The 19,795-nt window shown below is 42.7% G+C and overlaps 1 protein-coding gene and 1 long non-coding RNA gene across 3 annotated transcripts in view; one reads left to right on the plus strand and one right to left on the minus strand.

Moving 5' to 3' along the window:
* Window positions 1-19,795, minus strand: part of kcnh3 (potassium voltage-gated channel, subfamily H (eag-related), member 3) — a 152,045-nt gene that overhangs the window by 11,907 nt on the left and 120,343 nt on the right. For both annotated transcript variants that reach the window (XM_061792815.1, XM_061792814.1), the window contains 5 exons: window positions 17,934-18,293; window positions 14,700-14,899; window positions 13,346-13,595; window positions 5,563-5,777; window positions 1,109-1,368 (listed from right to left, as the gene is read on the minus strand). In XM_061792815.1, the coding sequence (XP_061648799.1) occupies window positions 1,109-1,368; window positions 5,563-5,777; window positions 13,346-13,595; window positions 14,700-14,899; window positions 17,934-18,293 (1,285 nt within the window). The remainder of the gene's footprint in view (window positions 1-1,108; window positions 1,369-5,562; window positions 5,778-13,345; window positions 13,596-14,699; window positions 14,900-17,933; window positions 18,294-19,795) is intronic.
* LOC133486941 (uncharacterized) lies at window positions 3,456-13,982 on the plus strand. Its single transcript, XR_009791163.1, has 3 exons — window positions 3,456-3,588; window positions 13,377-13,684; window positions 13,758-13,982. It is a non-coding gene; the product is annotated as an uncharacterized LOC133486941 (long non-coding RNA).

The raw sequence follows: 19,795 nt of genomic DNA on the forward strand, positions 1-19,795 counted from the left end.
GCTCTGTGGCCAAGCTCAGGTTTCTTAGGTCATTTCAGTATCGTGTTTTTAACAAGGATGTGTGCGAGCATCATTAAGAGTCTTTTTTATCTATATGTGTGTGTGTCCTTGCGGACAAGTTTTAATTCATTTAAAGCACTTTGAGTGGCATTGTATGTATGAAAAGTGCTATCCAAATAAAATTTGATTGATTGAGTGATAAGACAATTCACTGCACTAGTAGAAGAACTAGGGTGCACTAGTAGAATGACTGTTTTACTAGTAACGTTTTTTTTTTTCTTCTTGTTTTCTTCAGTATCTTTGATATCAAGTATAATGTCCATGACCTAGAAAACGCTTTGTCCTCACAAGCAGGACAACTTTGGCATACTAGTTAAACAATTACATTTTACTAGAGAGCCAAAACTGTGCACTAGTTGACAAATGCGTGCTACTAGTACTACAAGTAACCTTATAAAATTCTACCGGTTAACATGTAGCACAGGAGTGTCCTGTAAGTATTTTTCTTTGTAGGCCTTATACAAAGAAATTGAAGGATGCAAGGGCCACTTTGACATTTTTTTTTACTTTAATTTGTTAAACACGCTAAAACTAATCCGGCAAGCAATTATATATTATAGTTATTTTGAAAAACTGATACGTCACAGCGTTCTTTTAAAGACAAGAGAGCAAATAGTTTTGGATTTGCGTCTTTGCATATCATGAAAAGTGGTACATAAAGCCAACTTATTATTAGAAGTAGTCATAGTAGTTGTCAGGGGTGTCACACCCATGGGGGATGACGGTGCCGCAACCCTCCAACTTTTCCGACACCGGCACTTTTCATGCTGGCCCCCCAATCAGCATTTGCGCGCTGTGTCAAATGTCATTTTTAGTTTATGCCGCAGTCCTGGAAGAATGCGCGTCAGGATGCAAATGTCTCCCAGGCCGTAGTTTGGACACCACTGATCTAGTGTTTCACTAGCAGATGTCAACAACAGCACAAGTAGCAGGTAGTTGTCCTACTACTGTGGAAAAAGATCGTATTAGTACATGGACCTGAAGCTGGATAGCAAGGTTATTGAATTTTATTCAGTCCTCAAACAGCTTTCCGTGTACTCGTGTTTACCTGGGGCTGAGCTCGGCGGGCGCGCTTGCAAAGCTGACCACGGGTATCTGTAAGGTGACGGGGCGGGACTGCTCGGCGGGGGCGCGGAAGGGCCTGGGGGGCAGCAGAGGGGAGCGCAGTGGCGAGTTGAGCCCCCGGCTGAGGCGCAGAGGCGAGCGGGGTGCGCGGGATACCAAGTTCTGCTCCTCGTCACTCCCTTCCTCGTCCTCCCGGATAGAGGGCAGTTTCTTCACCAGGCCGCCGTTACTCTCCCAGTCGGCCTGACACGCACGCACGCACGCACGCCACACACACACACACACACACACACACACACACACACACACACACACACACACACACACGCTTGGAGGTTAGTTTGATTGAAAAGCACCGGGACAAGACTTTGGTACCAAATTGGAAGGGATCCTCGGTTTGTTCTAAAAAAAAATTCACAGCATTTTTCTTAGCTATGCTGCTTACACTATAGTGTATATAAATGTTAGTTTTTTTTTTTTTTTTGTCCAATCAGATTTCAGCCTCTGCATGTTGCCATTGCGCTAGCAGCCCAGGGCCTTCAACATCAGTAGAGTCTGGCCAATGTGCACACACACATTCAACATGAAGCGTTATAAAACAAGTATTCAATGGCAGACATTGGCGAGGTTAAACACGTCTCAGGTTTAGAATACTTGACGGCCCAGGTACCGAATACACGAGCAACCGCTGCAGTTTCCTTACGTGGCAGAAGAAGCCATGCTCATTTTCCGTTGTACTTACAGTTTTTCATTTGTTTCATTGTTTTATATTTATGGCCGAGTAGTGTTATTCATACAAATATGCATGTAAATACATTCTTTCTCCAGTAGGTGGAACACAAGAACTGTTTTGCCTCGCCAGCCACAATATTAGGTACACCTGTACTGTACTACATGTCCAATTCTGCCTTTACAAAGATAAAAATGCTCAGCTTCTAATTAATTCATATATTCTGGTGTAGAACTGCCCTGCATCATATTGCGTGTTGAATGTATTGCGAACTTATTAATTAAATTTTATTAATTTAATACATGTATAAAATACACTATTATTCATAAAATTTTCATGGCAAAAGCGATTGTTATGTAATTTTTCTTGTTTTCCTTTATATTATTACACTGATTCAAAATACTAAAGTCACAAAAAAATGTAAATAAACTTTTTTTGCAAGGTTTTAATCTGCCTAGAAATACATATGTTGTATATACAGCTATTTACTGTATTCATTTAGATTTTTCTCATTAACTGTGCACACTCAATTGTCATATGTATAGTGAGGGAAGGCTGCAAATGGCATTGTGCTGGAAATCACATAAAAGTGCCGCAGCTATTAACCTGAAAGGACCCTCAACACACTCACACTCATTCCCAGGCCACATCTGTGATGTTAAATGAGGCATCTAACAAAACCCCCAAAAAAAAAAAAAAAAAAAAAAAAAAAAAAAAGACAAAGGAGGAAGTCAATTAAGTCACGCTAATTAACCTAGCAGGAGCCTCAAGGTGAAATTCTTCATTTCCCAGTTGGCGTTCACTCCGACATCCAGCAGCTTTGAAATAGTGACTGAAAGAATAAGATCATTGAGGAAAACGAGAGGAGTGAATGTCTACTTAACCAGCCCCGCAAGCACATCACTGACTCACTACTGCTGCTTGAGTTTAGGGGTCGGTATTGGTCCTTTCTTCGGATTTCAAATGTTCTTTCATTTTCATTTTCTTATACATTGTACTGAGAGCCTGCTCGATGCATCGGCAAACTAAATTGAAATGAACACAAATTGAAAAGTACTTAAGATACCGAAAAAATGAAATTGACAAAATACACATACACAAAAAAACATAAGCAGTAACACAAATAAAGACATAAAATAAACATGAAAAATAAAAGTGACAAATATATTTATAATCTCTTGTATTGCTGAAAAAAACCCAACTACTGTATGTTTGAAGTGTTAATACAGCATTACATCAGTTATCCATTCACAATGATAGTGTTTCGAACAATGGGATCTCTTATGGTATAAAAACCGAAGCAATGACTAATAATGATTGCATTTCATATCTCATCATGCAGACAGATTTTTCATTTGCATCTTTCTCACTCCTCATCCCTCATCTTTGGCTGCTCAGCATCGTCTTGTTCATCATGTCCTCCCTCCTCTTTCTCGTCCTCCTGTGGCAGTGGGATTTATTTTTAGCTCCTCATGTTCTATTCTTAGCTTTGGGCTCCAGAGGCATCCAAAGACCCGGCATGTGCAATGTGGGGGCGTGATCATCAAGTGTGTTCGTGCCCAGGTTTGCCGTGCCACTCGTGTCTGCGTGTGCGATTGTAGCAGGAACTTGTGTTCCTAAATGAAAGTGCACGTGCCTCTTCATATACGGCACTGATCAATACGAGTGCTCGTCCTTGACTTCCTGGGTGAGAGCGAGGCGTTACACGGCAGATGTAAGCCACGTGACGTGAGGTCAGTGTTAATAAGTCATGTTGCACGTACTGTATGCATGACATGTTCTTGCCTGAAGTCAGTTTTCAGCCTGATTCATAACTACACTCAGTGGCCACAGTATTAGGTACACCTGTACAATATAAAACAGATCTAGCATCTGTCTGTCTATCAGTCCATTAACTCATCCATTCATCCACCATTAGCCTATCCATCCGTCTGTTGGTGGGTCGGTCGCCCCGTCCATTCATCCATCCATGAGCCCATACATTCACACATCAATCAGACAATCCATCCCTCCCTCAATATGAGCCCATGCATTCATTTACCCATCAGCCCATTCATCATTAAGCGAAACATCCACCCATCATCCATACATCCATCCATCCATTTGCCCATCAACCGACACACCCGCACTCATCTCTCCATCAGAAGGTGTTCCGAATATTATGGCTGGTAGTGTATGCTTGCTTTCATATTTCGTGCTGTTATTTTAATAATAGTCAGATTTGCTCTACCAGCATAAACAAGCAACATGGATGCCTGCTAGCCAAACACACGCTCCTCAGCTGTCCTCCTCATGCACAAAACTACTCTCATGTCAGCACACTTGTTCTCTGCAGCAAAAAAAAAAAACACTGCAGTGGGAGAGGAAGAGGAGAAGCCAGCCATAGTCATCCTCCTCCTCCTCGACAGGCTGGGCTATTTTTATCCGGCGTGATCCAATCTTAGCAGTAGCTGCAGGGGACACAGCCAGCCAGGGAGAGCCCGTGCTTCCCCCCTTCATCTCTCCGCTCTATTTTTAGCAGCAGGATGGCTTCAAACAGCAGCACTGAGCTATTCTGGGCTCCCACTGCTGCTGCTGCACTACCGGCCGCCGCACTGTTTGTGTGTGTGAGACTGCACACTGTGGTGTAAACATCCCAGTGCATGTGTACTAAATTCACATTAGCCAGGTCATGCATTGCCTTCATGCGTGAGAGCTGCTCTTAAGGTGAGCGTCCCCTGACGCTTTTATTTTGCATGTCGGCGGCTCCACATGAAAGGTGTGTGAAGTGTGCGTGGAGACACACGCATGTACACGCACACACACAAACACACACACACACAACACACTACTGTGAAAATGGACTGATGCAAAGTGAAAAAATGTTCTGTGGTCCGACGAGTCCACATTTCAAATTGTTTTTGGAAATCATGGACGTCGTGTCCTCCGGGCCAAAGAGGAAAAGAACCATCCGGACTGTTATGGACGCAAAGTTCAAAAGCCAGCATCTGTGATGGTATGGGGCTGTGTTAGTGCCAGTGGCATGGGTAACTTACACATCTGTGAAGGCACCATTAATGCTGAAAGGTACATACGGGTTTTTGAGAAACCTATGCTGCCATCCAAGCAACGTCTTTTTCATGGACGCCCAAGCTTATTTCAGCAAGACAATGCCACACCACATTCTGCACGTTACAACAGCGTGGCTTCGTAGTAAAAGAGTACGGGTACTAGACTGGCTTGCCTGCAGTCCAGACCTGTCTCCCATTGAAAATGTGTGGCGCATTATGAAGCGTAAAATACGACAACGGAGACCCCGGACTGTTGAACAGCTGAAGCTGTACATCAAGCAAGAATGGGAAAGAATTCCACCTACAAAGCTTCAACAGTTCCCAAATATCGTCTTTGTAGTGTATTCAATTAAATATAGGTTGAACCTTATTTGTAAATCATTGTATTCTGTTTTTATTTATGTTTAACACAACGTCCCAACTTCATTGGAATTGGGGATGTATTAGCATGTTTCCTCAAATGGTGCCCATCCCTCAAACAAATTTCTCCCTAAAATTGACGCCTCCTTTTTCCCCATCAGAACAAACGGTGTTATTTATATCAGTTCATAAATGTAATACACGTCTGTTGTGTTCTTTATGACACATTTACTATATACATGACTATAAGACTTATGTGGATGGATTGATGGATAGCATTAAAAGATCACAACTCACATCTGAGCCATGGCCCTCACGCAGGTTGTAGGTGAGGTCATGTTGGATCTCGCTGATGAACTTCTGAGCGTACTCCGGGTACAGTCGCAACACCTCTCGGAGGCCTTTCAGGCTGATGTACTGCAGGTCGCAGTAGGTCAGTGCCTTGACGTTGGCGTTGGTCTTGATCACTTGCTCCTTTGTCAGCGAGTCGGAGCCGATCAGATCTCCTTTACCTGCATGGACACACCCACTTTTCGTGATTAGAATATTCCTTCAATCATTTTCCATACCGCTTATCCTCACTATAGTTGCGGACGTGCTGGCGCCTATCCCAGCTGACTCTGTGCGAGAGGCGGGGTACACCCTGAACTGGTCGCCGGCCAATCGCAGGGAACACACAAACAAACACCAGAGTACCCGGAGAAAAACACACTTCACATGATTAAAGGAAGGATGTACCGAGATATTCTTGACAAAAATCTGCTGCCATCTACGAGGATGTAAAAATAAAACGAGGGTGGACATTTCAGCAGGATAATGATTCAAAACATACTGCCAAGGAAACTCTCAATTGGTTTCAAAGAAAGAAAATGAAGCTGCTAGAATGGCCCAGCCAATCACCTGACTAGAATCCATTCTAAAATCTATGGAAAGAACTGAAACTCAAGGTCCATAAAAGAATCCCACGGAACCTTCAAGATTTGAAGACTGCTTGTGTGGAGGAATGGGCCAAACCTGAGCATGCAACTAGTGTCTCCATACAGGAGGCGTCTTGAAGCTGTCATTGCAAACAAAGGCTTTTGTACAAAGTATTAAATAAATACCAGTTGGCGTGTTCAATACTTTTTCCCAGTGTCATTTCACATTATTCCACACAACTTCAATTCTGAGCTAATTTGTTCTACTTTATTTGCATGTATGGATTACTTGGGTTGTTCCCAACATCTGGTGAAATTTTCAGGTCAATACCACCTTTGGAAATAGAGTTAATGAGACAAATGGTAAATATCTTTTTCAGCCGCTGTATGGGCGGAGAGCTCGGCAAAAGGATGGTGGATACATGTATTTATAGATGGGTGGATGTTGGATGGAAAGAAAGTATGTGGCTGGTGGAAGAATAGATGTGGATTGGATGTATGGAAAGTAACATTATTGCAGGCATGAGCGATAAAGGTAAGAGCATAACACTAATAGCCATCATTCAATAATGTATATCGCTCTATGTGAGCATACAATTATAATTGGTACTGCAGAAGAGAGGATGGGAGCAGGGTGATGGTGTGGATGAGGAGAAAGTGACAGAGGAGAGGGGGAAAGGAGGTGAGGTGTTGAAGAGGAAGTGGAGGTGAAGGTGGTGACAGACATGATGGAAGATTAGCGAGGAAGTGAGGAAGGGGGAGGTGAGAAGAAGAGAAGGAATCAAACCATTGGTCAAATATCTTAGATGCTCTTCCTTCCATCTGTGTTTCTGCCTCCCCCTTTCCCCCCTCTTACGCTCTGTGTCACACAGATGATGAGCGGCGGCTCAGTTGACAGCGACCGCCAGCAGCTTTGGGGAAATCTGCCGTTAATAATTGCTGCAAAACGTTCAAGTGAGCCGCAGACGGAGATCCCCGAGTGACACTTCGCAGTGTGTGTGTGCGCGCGCGTGTAGTGCATAATATACTGCATTTTTTTCTTGTCAGTGTCAGTGATTTTGCAACATCTTCATCTACTGAATTGCTTTTCAACTGAAATTGCCTTGTGTAGTGGTCAAACAATTGTTATTTTTGTCATGATTCTTTTATCTGTGAGGCTGAGTTGTGTTTTTTCTTCACAGTCGCCTGGGTGAATGTGAATGGGCGGAGCCTCCTGCACACACCTGATTAAAATGACGAACAGCTAAGTTCTCAAGCCAACATTTGCTCGTTCCAGCTTTTAATCGCCAATTGCTTGTGTGCTTAGTCACTTTTTTCGATACAAGTTATTCTTCTCATTTTTCTCATCACGAGGAACTGTATTTCGGCCTCTTGTTGGTTCTTACGTGTAATGACGTACATTTGAATTAAATCCTCAGCTGCAGAGAACCCCAAGCTTTCTGTTGATACCAGACATGATGTGGGTTTTCCTTGTTAGTGTCGTTGATTTGTTGTTGTCTGACTTTTCACATGGAGATTTCGCGATATCCTCTCAATAAAAGTATTTTTTTAGAAGGCATTAAGGTAAGAAAATCACATCAATTCCAACTGGGAAATGATCTTTAATCAACCAGAACTCATTGCACAATCTGTACTGCTCTCTAGTATTACCATCTTTAAATTATTGCTCAGACTTTTGGGGAACTCACTACTACAGTCTCTGTTTATACTACAAAAAAGAACCATGAAAAAAGTCCATATGTGCTGATATCTTCAGCACACAAATGACTTGTTTTTACACTCTAAAAGTGTGGAATTTTTGGACTTTGTGGAATTTAAAACTGGACAACTAAGCCAGAAATAATCTGCTGCCGAGTAATTTTCAAAACACGTTTTCTGAGAGAGAAGGGGGGCTACAATGTAAGGAGAAATTTTTATTTTAAGACCAGTACACAGGGACAAAAATGGAAAGCTTTTGTATATCTGTATTGGGGGGTACAAATTTTTACTTAATATGGACCGACAACAATATTCAAACATACACCAGTTAAAAAATAACTACACAGTAAATAAAAAAAATTGGGAGATGTACAAGGAAGGGCTGTCGTCGTATTGTAGTCATACTGACATTATATTTTTAATTATTGGTATAAGTATATATAGGTTATTGGAATAACTGCTTGCATACCATGCAGTCTAATACTATACTACGTATAAATACATATGTATAAACGTGGTCAGCAAATAAGAAAGTCGATTGCATGTAGTATGTTGTATATAATATTATAATGTTATGGCAGTAGTATATGAAAATAATGAAAGTGTTGCAATATTGAAATTGGTATATAGACTAAAGGGGTAGGAACAGAGAAGTTATACTTCTTCCTACTCTGTTTCGAACATATATGAGAAATCTAATTAATCATTTAATCATCAGTTAATCATCACCAGTAATTGGATTAAATACGGATGCCAGTTTTGTTTTGTTTTTGTTTTTTTTACTTGGTTTTTGTTGTTTGTCTACTTATAACTGTTCTTTTATTTAATACATGTTCGAAATAAACAACCCAAAAATCTTTACTTATTTTTCTGGTGTTTGAATCACATCTGAAAATCGATCTTTTTCACGTGGTCAATGTTTTATGAGCTCTAGCTCAAAATACAGCCGTGCGACTTCCGATTGGTTTCGTGCTGGAGGGTCACATTTTACTTAACTTGTGTAGTTAAGCTCCGGTCACTTTGTGGCATCTTTCTTCCACTGTGACTCTACCCATGCCCTATAGGTAGTTTTTTCGCATCCACTGTTTTGGCGCCGTTGTTTTTCCATGACTACTTGGTTTACACTACCATGTTCACGTTCATGTTGCTTGCTTTGTTTAATAAAACTCTGGGTAATTGCTCAATCTTGGTAGTCTGCTTTCATCTTCAAGATTTGGCAGTTACGCCTCATTACAGTTTTTGCTTGAATGAGCAAGAATGAAAATGGACATGAATTAAAAGTATGTACAGTGAATCCCTTTTCTCGCAGGGGAGCCAGACCCATCCACAAAGTCATTTTTGAAAAAGTGCTTTATGACCTGAAATGTACAGTCAAACGCTAACATTTCAAACATGCAGTGGAACCCCGATTTAACAGACTTTGGATTTAATGGACAGAAACCAGTCTTCAGTTGGAACTCAAAAATGGTTTGTACAGTACAGCAGTTGAGAAAGTGAATTGGCCACTGTTGTTTACTGGTCCTGTGGTGCAATCAATAGACAGGGACTGGTACCGGGATTTCCGGGATTAGATGCTGTTGTTTACTTGAGATGCTCGTTGTGTACACGTCTTTCAAACATGCACTAATTTTGGTACGGTACTTTTTTTTCTCAAGACCTCTATGGCATCTATGAGGTGAAAAAAGGAGTAGCCTCGTTCCTCAATGAAAGCGAGCCTCGATTTGTCACCACAATAACTTTCTATCAGCACGCCTATCACATCCCCCCAAGCACCAGTGAGGTGAGTTTGGATAAACTTTAAAACTTTTCAAACATTTTCAAGATTTAAAAAATATATATATTTACAATAATTGTGTACTGTACTGGTGTTTTTAGGCCACAAAAAGTACAGAAAAGCAATTTTGCACTGTACTGGGTGCTTTTAGGCTCTGGAAAAAAAGTGCTTCAATTTAACAGACAATTGACTTGAATGGACGACCCCTCTCCCCTATTAGTCCGTTAAATCTATTTTACAACTTTTAGCATGCAAACAAATATGGCTTGGAGGGCATGAGATTTTTGTGTTAAAACCATTAGATAAAGGCATTTACGTCACTGTCTATTTGTTATTGTCAATGCAGTGCACTAATTTACTTGCATGCTGCTAGTCACTGTCGACGGCTGTAAAGGTTACATGATCGATCATCAGTTCTCCTATTAAGGCTTGTGCATTCACTGTGCGTGTGTGTCAATTAAGTTACTGGAAAGATCAAGATTTGAGAGGGAAAAAACAGAAAAAAAGATGTCCTATTTACTAGGGAGCATTTTGCGAGTGGGATGAGCACATACAATACCTACAATCACACTCAGCAGCTCAAATTCATCTTAATCCTAATTCATACAAAAACCACATTGTACACCTTCATATGCACACAACTATACTGCATTAGGAAATAATTTATTACTCTACTATACTATCATCTATATCACTTATCCATCCATCCTTCCATTTTCTGTACCGCTTATCCTCACTATGTGCTGGAGCCTATATATCAATTAGCTAGCTTTATTATAATGAACTTATTAATTTGTAATCATCTTGAAATGTTACAAAAATATTACCTTTAATAATAATAATACATTTTACAAAATAAGGCTACAAAGCTGTGGGGATGGAGAAAGTGTAAAGTTTAAGACAGATGTTGAAGTTTTATGTGGTTGTAGGGAGTGAATCTGGTCCTATGACAATTATGACTCTGTAGTAGCATTTGTATGAAGTTTATTTGTATCTTTGTATCTTGTATGAAGTTTCTTTGTATTGTTCTATGTTTTTATTTTAATGAGGCAGTTTTTCCAGTGTGGAGGAGGTTGCTATGGTGACAGATTTGTTTGCAACATAAATCAGGATGTCGACAGTGTAACAGAGGAAATTTAGACCATGTTGGCTGATAATGTTACCAAATGGGAGGATTTAGAGTGTGATTTATAGAGGACCAAGCATTGAACCCTGGGTAACACCTTTGGAAAGAGGATCGTGGAGGAGATGCAGTTGTCGATGTAAACAAATTCCTGTCTGTTAATAATGTAGGCTCTGAACCATGAGCACTCTGCCAGTGGAGTGGAAGCAGGTTTCCTTATGGGAGAGAATAATGGAATGGTTGGAGGTAAATCATGTAGCTTTCTTGTTGCGACTTACACCAAATTATTGATAAATTGGATGTGTCAAGTAAACTGATCAGTATTTATGGTAAATGGCTTAAAATGATCATCACAAACAAACACTGCAGTTTATTTTTGTAAGGAGCAGGTGTGATGGGTCCAAGCAGATTTGTGTGCACACTTTCCAGCATTAATAATCCAGGTATATTAATAATGTAATAGTCTATTCCTTTTTAATATCAGCGCAATGCTGCATCGATTGATGTGTGCTTGTGTATCAAGTCAAATTACTGGCCCTTTGGCATTTGGATATAAATCCACTTCACCTTACACATATGAGCATGCACACACACACACACACACACACACACACACACACACACACACACATGAAAAGAAGGCAGATGGGGTTTCACTTTCCACATAAACACAAATGTGGTTTGCTGGATCAGTGCTACACATGCTGTGAAACACCCTGAGGAAATTAATTAGCAGATTAGCACTCCCAGACATTGATTACATAAAAAAAAAAAAAAAAAAAAAAAAACTTTGAATGGAGAAGTTAAAGACCCACACATTGGCCAAAAAATGTCTTGTAAATTTGACACACCACAAAGAAAGAGTGTTTTTAAAAAGCCTGCCAAATTTGAATGGACAAACGAAAGAAATTACCCTGTATGTATAATAGAGCTGGCTTTTGAATTTTGCATCCATTACAGTCCGGATGGTTCTTTTCCTCGTCGGACCACAGAACACTTTTCCACTTTGCATCAGTCCATCTTAGATGAGCTCAGGCCCAAGAAGCCGGCGGCGTGTCTGGGTGTTGTTGATAAATGGCTTTTGCTTTGCATAGTAGAGTTTCAAGTTGCACTTACGAATGTAGCGCCGAACTGTATTTACTGACATTGGTTTTCTGAAGTGTTCCTGAGCCCATGTGGTGATATCCTTTTCACATTGATGTCGCTCTAAATCAAGCTATTTTATCTAGTAAAGGGGAACCACGTCACTTTTTAGATGTATAAAACTTCAAGACAAAGTGACGACAAACCTTTCATCCTCAGTCTCGTAATTTGAAGGGTGCTTCATGAATTAGGTAAGAGTTCTAGACTAGACTAGTTTTTTTTTTTTCCTCAAACCCAAACAACAATACAGGTAGTGAATTTTATGGAAACTTTAATGAGATCTAACATGGGGAATCTACAGGGAAGATAAAAAGACGCACTTCAAGTGCAGGACGGCCAGCGCGCTGGAAGTGGCAATGCTTGCCACCCGGTCAGGGGAAAAACTCGCACCGCAATTACTTCCCAACGGAGCCTCGTCCGTAAACTGCCCCACACCCAAAAGGGTAGCTTCGGGGAGTTGGCAGGTGCTTCCTGCGGTCCACGCTTGGCAGCGCGGCAGGGTATTTCTGTATCTCCCAGCCTCCGCCACCTTGTTGGGAGAGGTGGGGGGCTCCTGGGCTGGGCCAGACCTTCAGTAGGTGGAACAACGAGAGTGAGAGAGCGAGCAAGAGAAAGCGAGACAAAGGAGCTTTGGCCTTTTTATCCGCTTCAGAGAAAGAGGCCGGACCCTTTTGACCAAATGGAAGGCAGACCATGCCTCGAGAATCGCATTTTATTTTAGGATAATTTTTGTCTTAAAACCAGTGGAATAAAATTAATTATTGGATTTATGATAACGAGACAATTTTCCAACTTGGCACTGTCATGCGCCCATCCTCTTTAATCCCTGTAATGAATGTTTCAAGTGTATGTGATTGTTGGGAATACTGTAATATTTGCAATGTGGCATTCGTGTTGTGTGGGGTGAAACATTTCATCTTAAAATATTAGATCACATTCAAGTCCAGTGAAGATTGTGATTAGTTATTCCGGGTTCGCCACCTTTGGGTGTCGCTCGTATCCCGTCCATTGTACGGAACACAGCAGGAAGGAGAAGTTTTTGTTGTTGAGGCTCTCCAGGCTGGCTGGTGGTGGAAGTTAATTAATTTAGCATTCTGGTGCGAAACCACATGTCTGTGTCTCCGCTTTGATGTTTAGGCCAGACTTTTTTTAGATGTTTTTTGTGTATACAGACTGACTCCACGTTGCAGCCGAGGCAGGTATGCAGCACAGTACGAGACTAGGGGTGCTGCGTGTCATCTTTAATGGCGTGTCCGCTACAAAGTAGGCTCACTTGTTCATATATTATCACATTAGCATATTAGCTGACAAATTAGCGCATGGTAAGATTCATAATGAACCCGCTACTTGATCAGCGTCAATGCCGATGATACTCAATGCTAATGCATGTATTGACATCGCTGAAGTCGGACCAAGCGCACTCACCCAGTATGGCGAGCACGGTGTTGTCTTTCAGGACCTCCATGGAACCCGAACACACAAAGTAGATGGCCTGCAGGGCGTCACCTTGCCGGATGAGGAACTCGCCGGGGGCGCAGAATGATGTCTTGATGATGAGCGAGAGCGAGCGCAGGCACCCCCTGCTGGCCGACTCGAAGAGCGGGAGCTGGAGCAGCTCCTTGTTCAGGTGCATGGCAATGTCAGCCCGTAGCTCATCAGGGAAGTCCTTCAGGAGCTGAAAAGAGACGCAGAAGTTGTCTCATGTAGTCCATTCATTTGCAATCTGGATGCAGAGGAGGTGAAACACTACACCAAAGCCAAAAGGTAAGCAGAGCTGCAATGCATTTTGTTGGATGCACAAATTAGTATTGTTTTCACAGTTTTCACTTCTGATTAGCAGCTCAAAGGAGGTGGGGGCATATTTGGGGCAGCCGTGGCCCAATGGTTAACATCATCGCCTGCCACCGTGGGGTACTTTGGTTCAAGACCCGACTGGACCATCCGCCAACATCCCCCGGACTCACGGCTGTGGTGTCCTTGAGCAAGACACCCAGGCGCTTCAGCTGCCCCCTGCTCTTGTGTGTTCCACTAACATGTGTATGTGTTCACTGTGATGGGTTAAATGCAGATAACAAATTTCATGTGCATGCAATGCATGTTCATGACAATAAAAAGGTGATTCTTCTCTTCTTCTTCTTCTTTGTGTTTGTTGGTTCTCATAGTAATATACAGGTGTAATTCGGCGGCTTGGTGCTGCCCCCACGAGGGAAACGATAATTCATGAGGTATTTGTAGGGGCTCATGTGTACTTCTTCAGATTCGAGCCTCAAATTGCATCCACCGCAAGCACTGTCCCAAGTCATCATGGTTTAGTCTGCTACTCGGGGGAACCACTTTATCGACTGTCTGGGGAGTTTCAGTTAAAAATATCCACCCACATGGACAGTACAGGCCGAAATTCCAAGGGGTTCTCCAATTCGACTCGTCAAAATGACCGTGACGTTTCAAACGGCATCACAAAACTCAACGTAAATAGCGCAAATGGAATATTATTAATGAGAAGAGCAGTGTGGACAGGAAAATTGGTCATGTACTTTAGCAATTAATTAATTAATTATCAATTTTTTGGGGGTGAATTTATTTTTATGGAGGATTTTAGACAATCTTGAAGTGCTTATTCCATGCTTTTTAGAAAAGATGGCAGGCACTTTTCACATTGCTAAATAAAGAAGATGCTGAAAGAGCAAAATACCCTCATCGGATGAAAAGAAGAATACAGACTGTAAGACCAGTACCCTAACATCACTCTGACAACAAGTAAAAAACTGAATCAACTCACCTCACTGACGTCGATGCCGTTGTTGACCGACCAGGTTGTCTGGAAACACTCAAGCATGCGTTGCTCTAAGGCTTTGGGCAAACGATGCACCCTGATGAAGTCCTTCAGGTCCTTGGTGCGCGTGTGGTAGAGCGAGCGGCGCGAGTACATCCTCTGGATGATGGCGGTCACATTGCCAAACACCACGGCATGCATCAGCGCTGAGAAAAGAGCAGTTAAGTAATACTATCGAAATAAACATCACGATAGCATTTATAATCCAGTCTGCCATACAATTCTAAAAAAACAAATAACAGCTCAGTAGTTAACCCACAAATGCTCAGACTATATAAAGTATGACCTGACTTCCATATTTACCCGGACACTTTTGAAAGTAATAGCACGAGATCCTGCCTTGATACAAAAGCCACATCAGCGTTCCAAACCGTGCCATGACACCTTCTGGACCGCTTGGTGGCAATTTCCCATGTGCAGAGTCAATGGCGGGTTGTGTATTTGGTACCTGGACCTTCAGTCGGGACTTATCTTACTTAAACCACCTCTTAATAGCATCACTAGCAACTGGAGATTATAGAAACCAGCAATATTATCCAAAAATAGAATAAATAGAAGAGAATGCATGTCACTAAATCATATGGAGCACCTCAGAATCAATATTTATCTAATACTATTGAGGAAATGACAAAAATACATAATGTTTAAATGCAATACAGTGCATCATACTTACCAGGGATGCTAATCATCAAATTCATTATTGTGTGCGAATCGTTATTGAAGTGTTTGGCGAGTTGAACTTGGCTGTAAGAAAATTTGCTCTGACAAACCAGAGAACGGAAAAAGGGTCATCTTGCTTTAAAAGTTACAAGCACAAGTTACAAGTTACAGCACTATTGATTCTAAAGACCCCAGGCAGATTAAATTGAAAAAGAAAATCAGCACATAGAGACTGAAATCTTGTTGGACAAAAAATAAGAAAAAGATTATATATATGCACAGCAGGAATGTTCATAGTTGTGGCAAAATATGCCATCCCAGTGCTATTATTGCTATCAGACATTCAGGGCATAAAGACAATTGTATTTTTATTACCCTACAGTATAATGAGTCTGGACACATCGAAATACTTTTTTTTTTTATTATTTAAAGGATGAGTTAAGTAGGAATGTGTGAACATTGTTTTGAATGGAATGCAGAGCGACCACATGGAGCTCACTGTGAGCATAACATTCACGAGGATTAATTAAGAGGTCACCTCCCCCGGCTTCCTTTACTCTCTCTTCACGTTCCAATTCTCACCACTCTGCAGGAGTGAGCTTGTTAAAAACCAACAGAAGCCTTTTTGGCGCTTGAACTAATTGAAAGATATGAAGATTTTTACAGGAAACAAATGATGGAAACAGAAGTCCAAGAGCTAGAGATGCATGAGATATGCATCCCTAGCTATATTGGGGTCCACTTTTTGTGGCTTCACTGCATCGCAGATTTTTTTGATCATACTAATATTGCGGTTTATTCCCTATATCGCGGTATTTGGCAGTTATTATGAGAATGTCCAAACTGGCTTAAGTTACACAACTGCAAGTCTACGGACTACAGTAAAGTAAACATTGTTAGCTAATGTAACATAGCCTACAGCTGTTAGTTAGAACCAATTGTAATCCCTTCACCTCTGGTCAAGATACAGTAGATACTGTACATAGTGCAGAGTACAGAGTGCGCACATTCCAACAATGCTCTGAGTTTACGAACGGTCTGGAGTGTAGCAGAGCACGCTCAGAGAGCATTTCCGAATGTATCCACTGTTGTTTACTTGGGCGCTCGTCGTGTACACGTCTCTCGAACATGGTTTTGGTACCGTATACAGTTATTTTTTGTCAAGCCCTTCTCTATGGCATCCAGTCGTAACGAAGGTGAGAAAAGGTGGCACGCTAACCTCGCGGCTAAAGAAAGCGATCCTCGACTCGCCCCCACTAGCTGCACGCCATTATTTGTCTGTCTACTCTCGATTGACTTGCCAACTAAATTTCATGTTGCTGATTTCAACTGACTTACAGTATAAGAACGCCCTTGGTGTATGGGTCAACAAAATTTGCCGTTGTACGAAAACTCAGTTACCATAACCGCCACCACATCAAGTTTCTCCAACATGCACCCCCCTCCCCAAACCTGTAATTGCCATTGGCCCAGCAGTATATGGGGCAAAGTGAGGCACTGTTTTATTTGCATGAGACACGTTGGTTCCCTCAAAACAGGCTAATTTTCAAAGAATTGAGTGTGCTATAGACTTTTCATGATGTTTGTAAGCAATAGGCCTTGGGCAGTTCTGGGTGGCTGAATGCGAGTGAGTACCGCTGCCCGTGACTGAAAACTACGGCAAAATCCTGTTGTGTTTGGATTGGTTGACTTCCTTAAAATAAATAATAATAATAATCCAGCATAACCTGTTTGAATAGATGGGATAAATTGTTGTACATAGAAGATTGCAAGACTGCTTTAGGCTTTGTAGACACTTTTAAAGGGACTGAGTGGGAACTAAACCTCTACCATCAGGTTTGTATTGAAAATATTTGTTTGTCTTTTGACCAATTTCGCAAAAAATTATGGCTTGCCTGCTAGTAGACTGCAGTGTCTTCCATTTCAGCGTCAAAAGAGCACATCTGCGCCATTAAGCCAGGCAACAAAAAAGTCAATTCATTCACCCGTCCCTCAATGATCACTGTGTAACATCTTACAGTAAATGTCAGAATTTCCACTGCGTCTATTTTTGAATCAGTTTACCTGTTGAAATGTAAATTACTTTTTAATTCGCTTCAAAGCAGTTTCTTTTTGACAAACAAACATCACACATTCAAACTGAAACGGTATAGAAGGTTAAAAACATCACCTCAAGCCCTGTTTTGTAACCTGTTTTCAATTGCACTGCCTTGGTCAAATAACGTGGAAGTTTTTTATTTTTTTATTTTTTTACTCGTGTTGCCATCAGCGAAAGCTCAGTCGTCTTTTGCCACCTATCAGTATGTGTGATGCCATGGTGAAAAGCTCTATAATTCTTAACCCTTGGGGTAATTTGAGGAAAACATGATGTTATTGAGACACCTGGGAATTTGTATAACACCTGCACAATTTGTCTCTTTGAAAGTGGCTTGGGGGGGCCGAATTTTCAAAATTTTGCATTGGTATATTCCAGGTTGCTTTTGCAGGAAACAGGAGTGGGAAAAGCAAGCATCCACTCACCGCCAATTAGCATGGTGCAGATAGAGAAGATCTTCTCTGAGTCCGTGTTGGCCGACACGTTCCCGAAGCCCACGCTGGTCAGGCTGCTCAGGGCGAAGTAGAGCGATGTCACGTAGCTGCTACGCATGGACGGGCCCCCGCCCAGAACTCCCAAACCTCCCGCAGATGCGCCCTCGCCAGCTGACGTGTTCCCTCCGTTCTGGCTGGAGTTCCAGCGGCCTTGACCCGCCAGCTCTGAGCCCGATACGTTCCACTGGCTGCTGTTGGCCGGGAGGATGCCAGGCGATGTGGGGAAGAGCGCGGCCAGAGGCGACAAGAAGTAAGGTGTCCCCAAACGCTTGGCCAACTCATGCAGCCAACCTAATAGTAAAGAGTAGGGAGGAATGGGATACAGACCCGAATCTTAAATTGTCAAATATTTTATGCCAAAGAAGCTGTGCAAAATAACGATGTGATGGAATATCAGTGCGTCTGTGCCATGTTCCTTGCGAGTGTTTTCATTTGGTGTTTTGTGTGTCTAGGTGCTTTCACCTGAAATTGCATTGATGAGTGTGGCATCCCATTTTTTCTTCACATCATTTGAGCGGCAGCGTATTTGAATTTTTAAACAAATCATGATCATTTAACCCCTCCTGGAAGCTGTCGCCTTATCGTGGTGGAGGGGTTTGTGTGTCCAATGATCCTAGGAGCTAAGTTGTCTGGGGCTTCACGCCCCTGGTAGGGTCACCCATCGCAAACAGGTCCGAGGTGAGGGACCAGACAAAGCACGGCTCCCAAGACCCCTATGAAGAATACATGAAATGGTTTCCCTTGCCCAGTCCTCTCGAGAGGGGTTGGACTCTCTTCCACTCTGGAGTTGCCCACGGAGAGAGGCGCCGAGCAGGTGTGGGTATACTTATTGCCCCCCGGTTGGACGAGAGGGTAGCATCACTCTGCCTTCGGGTGGGGGGACGGGTCCTGACAGTTGTTTGTGCCTATGCACCAAACAGCAGTTCAGAGTACCCACCCTTTTTGGAATCCTTGGAGGGGGTGCTGGAGAGCGCCCCCGCTGGGGACTCCATCGTTCTGCTTGGGGACTTCAATGCTCACGTGAGCAATGACAGTGAGACCTGGAAGGGCGTGATTGGGAGGAACGGCCCCAAGCGGTGTTCTGTTATTGGACTTCTGTGCTCATCACGGTTTTCCATAACGAACACCATGTTCAAGCATAAGGGTGTCCGCACATGCACTTGGCACCAGGACACCCTTGGTCGCAGTTTGATGATCGACTTTGTGGTCGTGTCATTGGTGAGGGATGCCGTCAAGCTGAAGAAGGAGTCCTATCGGGCCTTTTGGGCCTGTGGGACTCCTGATGTAGCTGATTGGTACCAGCTGGCAAAGCGGAATGCAGCTTTGGTGGTCACTGAAGCAAAAACTCGGGCAGTTCAGTGAGGCCATGGAGAAAGACTTCCGGACGGCTTCAAGGAAATTGTGTTCCACCATCCGGCGTCTCATGAGGGGGAAGCAATGCACCATCAACACTGTGTATAGTGGGGATGGGGCGCTGCTGACCTCGACTCGGGACGTTGTGAGCCGGTGGAGAGAATACTTCGAAGACCTCCTCAATTCCACCTCCCAAGAGGAAGCAGAATCTGGGGTTTCTGAGGTGGGCTCTCCTATCTCTGGTGTTGATGTCACCGAGGTGGTTAAAAAGCTCCTTGGTGGCGCCCTGAGTTCCTAAAGGCTCTGGATGTTGTGGGGCTGTCCTGTTGCCTCTGCAACATCGCATGGACATCGGGGACAGTGCCTCTGGATTGGCAGACTGGGGTGGTGGACCCCCTTTTTAAGAAGGGGGAACAGAGGGCGCGTTCCAACTACAGGGG

This window comes from Phyllopteryx taeniolatus, chromosome 12 (assembly GCF_024500385.1).
Source record: "Phyllopteryx taeniolatus isolate TA_2022b chromosome 12, UOR_Ptae_1.2, whole genome shotgun sequence".
Lineage (NCBI taxonomy): Eukaryota > Metazoa > Chordata > Actinopteri > Syngnathiformes > Syngnathidae > Phyllopteryx > Phyllopteryx taeniolatus.